Source organism: Gavialis gangeticus, unplaced genomic scaffold (assembly GCF_001723915.1).
Source record: "Gavialis gangeticus isolate Ggan-Ray unplaced genomic scaffold, GavGan_comp1, whole genome shotgun sequence".
NCBI lineage: Eukaryota > Metazoa > Chordata > Crocodylia > Gavialidae > Gavialis > Gavialis gangeticus.
In genome coordinates, this window is record NW_017729024.1 from 7328304 (window position 1) to 7334201 (window position 5898).

General features: G+C 40.0%; 1 protein-coding gene across 4 annotated transcripts in view; it reads right to left on the reverse strand.

Moving 5' to 3' along the window:
- Nucleotides 1-5898, reverse strand: part of FBN2 (fibrillin 2) — a 262374-nt gene that overhangs the window by 73802 nt on the left and 182674 nt on the right. For all 4 annotated transcript variants that reach the window (XM_019516863.1, XM_019516864.1, XM_019516865.1 and 1 more), the window contains 3 exons: nt 3903-4064; nt 1230-1298; nt 426-551 (listed from right to left, as the gene is read on the reverse strand). In XM_019516863.1, the coding sequence (XP_019372408.1) occupies nt 426-551; nt 1230-1298; nt 3903-4064 (357 nt within the window). The remainder of the gene's footprint in view (nt 1-425; nt 552-1229; nt 1299-3902; nt 4065-5898) is intronic.

Sequence of the window (5898 nt, forward strand, 5' to 3'; positions counted from 1 at the left end):
GTGGGCACTTCCGGTTTCACTTTTACCTTACAAGCCAGCATGCTCTATTAACCAGCCTGCCGGCTTGTAAGGTGCCAGTTAAGGCAGCTTTTACTGTACATACAATACTTGCTTGTATTTACAAACAAGAGAAGCGTCATTAATACTGGGGTATCACAAAATCTATAAAGTTATCATTACACCATGTGCAACAGAGAAGAATTAGCAAATCCTTGAAGTCCTTTCCTAATATGAATTACATGGAATTCTAATTAAGGTACTCTTTTTATTACACCTCACCATTTGAAACCACCACCAGTTTTTTGTCCACAATCTGCCACTAAACATATTTTCTACAGCTGGGGAAAAATAAACATGGTGGAAGGCTAAAGTGTTTGTATATTTCTGTATGTCCAGGGAGGAGAGTAGTTATTAAAGAATTTCACCTTCACAGATGCGTGTCTCTTCACTGAGGTAGTAGCCTTGTGGACATTCACACTGGAAACTGCCAAAAGTATTGATACAGTTTCCACCTTGGCAAAGACCAGGCAACTCCTGACATTCATCGATGTCTGCAAAGAGAAAGCACCATATTCTCACTGTGATATATAAAGAAACAAGGAACCTGAAGCACTCCACTGAAATATGACTGACTAGTAGCTATTAACATCACATGCATTTTTGCTCTTACACATGTACTTCAATATAAAATGGAAGATGAAATGCTATAATTCCACACAGCTAGCTTTTATGGAACACATTTTCAGCATGTTGAACATAATGGAGTTCAAATTCTATTGCTGTCCATGCAAACCTGGCCTCTAATTTTTCATGCCTTCATGAACTGCTCAAAAATACATTGGATTCAGAATGCCACTGGCAAGTTTCCACCAATGTTAACTTTTCACTGGTAAACTGTAGGGTTTTTTAGGCTTTACTGTACTTTTCAAGGGGACAAACTTTCAAGGGCCTTAACAAAGAATAACATGGACATGTATGAGCCCTTTCTTTCACTCCCAAAAGCTTATGTTCACCCACCCAGATGGGGTTCTGAGTATTTTTTATAGGGAATCTGCTGTACAGTCATTAGCTTGAACCATCCTCTGTGGTACTACTTGTGTTAATCTAGGGCTTTTTGGTACAATAAATGTGAAGTCTTCCCTCAGAATCCATGTATTATATGGACTTTTGAAAATGTGGCCTTTTATCTAGTTGCAGTTGTTAATAGTCATTATTCTGATTAAACTCACCTTCTAAAATAATAGTGATGGGATTTGGTCTAAATCCTTCACCCCCTGGACACAGAGTATTGTATTCGGCTAAAAAAAAAAGGAATTTTAATTATATAAGAAATAAAACACTAGTGTAAAAATGTATTTTATGAATTACCATTTCATTGGCATTTTCACTTGTTGCTTGATTTGATTTTATATGGCAAAGCCTTGACCTACAAGTACTACTAGAAGCAATCCCATTGACCTCACTGAATTATACACAATGTAAAATTAAGAAAGACCCCAAGACTTTGTAGGATGGGAACCTAAAATAAGAAGGAAAACATATATAAATGAAGCCTTCATCAGCAATAAGCTGTAAGATACTCTAGACAGGGACTGTACTTTCTGTGTATAGTGCCTTTTTAAAGGGGCTCCCACCCTGCTTGGGTCATTTAGATACTACCTCAAGACTCATTACTGAATTGTTGGTAAAATCAGAATTTATAGTATTGTAACCCAGAAAACAAAACTGCTTAGCATTCTTGTCACACCGTTTTTCCAACCCCCTGGCAGACATTACATTTATGGCATGACTGGCGTGTAAATTACATCATAAATTGTAACATGATACACATTAAAACCAAGTTATGGTGTGATCATATATCAAACAAACAACATCTTTGGGGCTAGTTTGTATCACACCTTAAACTGAATGTACAGCATGGCTGCCCTGGTGGATCCTAATGCTCAGCTGAGCATCACGATTGGGCATGGGACAGTCCTGGGGTCCAGGACTGTCCTCTGCCTGATCAGTGGGATCAGGTTGGGGCAACACTGAGTCCTGGCCCTCATTGCTTCCTCCCCTACCCAATCCCTGGAGGTAGATCAGGGTGTACTGTGAGCCTGATATCAGTATACCTCTCCCCAATGCTAGGCTCATGGTGCCCTGTTGCACATACATTTTTGAAAGGTGTGCATGGCCCTGTGAAAGGCTCACAATACTCTGCACCTTTAAAACACAGTGGGCAGCAGGGACTCCCAGCTGCATGACCACTTTTTAAATTCCTCAGGCACTAACACCAGGCAGTCTCTCCCCTGATGTCAGGCTTATGGTGTTCCACATGTATAAGAAGTGGGTGTGCAGGTGGGAGCTCAGGTCCCCACTAAGTCATCTTCATTGACAAACTGCTGGGATTGTGGGGTAGGAGCAAGTAAATGGAGCTTGTTTCTTGCCAGAAGTTCCAGGCTTGCTCAGGAGGCAATGTGAGACATATAAAGATTAACACTCCTCCTTTTTGACTCCCTGGACCTTTTATGCATTTAACATTAGAGTCAGCAGTTTAAAAACAGAAATAGCCCTGCCAGCAGGGGGCAAAACCCGAAACTCTACCCTCCTACTTGAGTTTCATAACCACTAGGCTAGTGCTTCTTGATCTCTTTAGACTCCAGGCAACCTTTTAGACCCCTCAGTAAATGCCAGCTCTTTGCATTCACTCATCTTTTGACTATAGAAAAATAATATGTGAATTCTTCTCTTGCAAAGAACTCAGAAAGACCACATCAGGTCAGAATTTTTTTTGACACTATGGATTCCTATTGGAAATCTCTGGGTATATCTTGTGAATCATTTGTAGGTGTTTGCATCTACAATGCTAATATTACACAGCACCCCATGGCACCCTTAAAAGAATCTCACAGCTCTTGGGGCGAGAATGTCTGTGCTAAACTGTAGACGAAGGCTCTCTTTTACCAGTAATTCTTCAGTTTTCATCATTCTTGCACACTTGGCTATTCAGAGGGGCCACTGCACACCTTAGCCTTACATCTGGTGGTTAGGGACTTTTTGGGAGCTGAAATGTGTGTTTCAGTCCCTTTGGGTGAGGTAAGCTAGGTTTCTGTCTTCCTGGGCAAGCCATTTTACTTCTAGACTATTGGGCAAAAAACCATCATCACCAGTGTTCAAGAATGAATGTGGGGTGAACTCAGTGCTGCTGCAGTTGGGGTAGTTTGCTTCAGATAGACATCTCCTCTCTGAGCAATCTGACATGACAGAAGCACTTCACCTAAACTCTGAGGAAAAGCAGGAGTCCAGACACAACACTAGAATTCTGTCCCTAGAATTCACACTGGCTACCCACAGACATTTTCCTGTTAAGTACCTAAGTGATTGGGATTACCCTTGGGAGGCAGCTAAATCTTCCCATTCATTGTGTACATGTCTAATCTTGCACTTGGATTACCCTCCGCGGGGAAGGTGCTTACATTTTTGATGTTGCTTTCATTAAGTGAAGGTGCCTTAAAGGCCAATTAGAATCTGACCTCTGAGCAATTGTGACATGATGAGCTATGCCTTACCAGTTATCTCCATTTTTGCATATGAGCAAAGTAAAACACAGAAAATGATGTGCTCGAGGCTACCCAGTGAGAACTTTATCCCAGTCACAGTGAAGGCAGTGGTAAGGTTCCTATTCGCTCCAGTGACATAGAAACAGGTTCTGAGACAGATTTAGAATTAGTAACACAAGAGACCTCTCTTGACTCTCTGGTCCAGAGCTTATGTATGACCTCTTAGAACAGGATGAAAACTTCCTTCAGTAAATAAGGATGTAATAATGCAACCAAATGAAGGAAATTTGCAAGATTTTTGGTAGTACTTTTCATCTTTGCACCTTTTACAGTTAGAATAGTTTAAAAACAGTTCCTTACTGCTGTTTACAGGGGGACAAGTCTCACAGGGGTTCCCCCAGGCCTTTCCCAAAGAGCAGCAGCATGAAGAACGACTGACTCCAACTCCAATTTCAGTGTTGCAGGATAGGCTTCCATCCCCTCGGGGTCCGTATTTCAGGTAACAATTGCCTACACGATTGTCTACAGAAAAAATACATTCCATTATAATTAGTAATTGGCTGGTACATTTGGTTTTTCAACCGGTCTTACTGAAGAAATTTTAGACAATTATATTAATAATTCATCACTATTGGAAGGAAGAGCAAGACAACTATTGTTTTAAATTACTGGCATGATAAAAAAAAAATCCCGTATATTAATATTCAGGGATATAAAGAGAAATGGTAAGGTGACGGTCATTACAGTTTTGTGACCAGTTTAAAGGGTTTGGATGCCTTCAAAGTCCACTGTGTACTCAGGTATGGTACATTTATTGCCCTCACAAAGAAAATGAAAACATTTTTACCTTAGTTTTCTATTATTAGCTCCTCTCTTCACTCTCAATAAATAATCGAATATATTTTTTCTTTCAGTGGAATTTAGGGATGGTCCAGTGTTGTGGTTGGGGACTACAGGGCATAGCCATCCTGTGTTCTTTTAACTTAGGAGAAACTCTCTAATAATTAGCTATCAGCAGTAAGACTGCTGATGAACTGTGTCAAAAGAAGTATTGCAATAAGTTCTTATTCTCTATAAAAAGGTTTGTAAGACCAGTGTAACACACGGTCTCTTCTAACCAAACTCCTACTACTGGCCTTCATGTAAAAGTGCTCCAAAAGGCAGGTGCCTGGGGTCCTAAAAATAGACTGCTCAGGGCAGGTGAACTGTAGCCTAGTTACCAACCACTTTAAGAGAAGAAAAACTCCAAATTCAGACCCTGGCTACCTTGCAAATAAAGTCTTGACTGAAGAATAAGTACACTGCTTTCAACTGCATCCATCCAAGCAAATACTGATGATACAGACTTCAAGCCTAAGGTGAACAATTTCAGGGTGTTCTGTAGAATGAATGTTCAGTGACACCCCTTGCTTGCTGTAGCAAGTAGTGAGGTGTCCCACATGATCAATGGGTGAAATAAAAGAAACAAGTGTCATTAGTGATGAGAATCAATACACTGCATAATGGGAGTCTTATATGCAACAACAGACAAATGGTGAACTACTTGGGGAAAAAGGAGAGTGTAAAAAGCCTGAGTAAAAAAATGAAATGGAAAGGAACAGGACATAATAAACTGGGAATATGATACAAGATATTATGGAGTGGAAAAGATGGAAAAAGAAATGGAGCTGGGATAATATTCCATAGCAGCTTTAAAGACAACATTACTGAGGTTATAAGAGTAAATGACTGCCAACGGCAGTTATGTTAGCAACATCAGAGGGGATGCTAAACTTTATATCAAACTATGTACCACAAGTGGGCCATAGGGAAAAGACAGAAACTACAGAGAAACTTTCAAAGATGATTACAGGAAAAAAAAAATATAACAATGAGAATGGACACAAATGGATATACTGGAGAAAGAAATGAAGCATTTGAGGCAATGTATGAAGGGAATGGGATGGTTAGGATGAGGATAGAGGTAGTGGTTGAAGACTTGGATCAATTCATTGCTGATACTCCATTTTAGAAAGCAGAAGAGCACCTTGTCATATAAGGGTCATCAGAGCAAGTCAGATCAATTATATCTTGACCAGTCAAAGAGGTAAGAAAAGGCTCAAACAGCAAGGTCATCCCAGGAAAGTGGTGAGGAATCGACATGGATTTCTGATTCTGGATACTGTGGTAAGGAAAACAAAGACTGCAGAGAGGAAGATGGATGGAAGAATTGAAGTATGGAATCTGAAAGGAAAGAACACTGAAAATTACAGAGAAAAATCACAAGGAGATAAAATCAGAGAAAACAAGCTATACAAATTGAGAATGAATGAAATATCATGAAAAGGCTAATGTTGGGGACAGTAGGAAAAGGGGG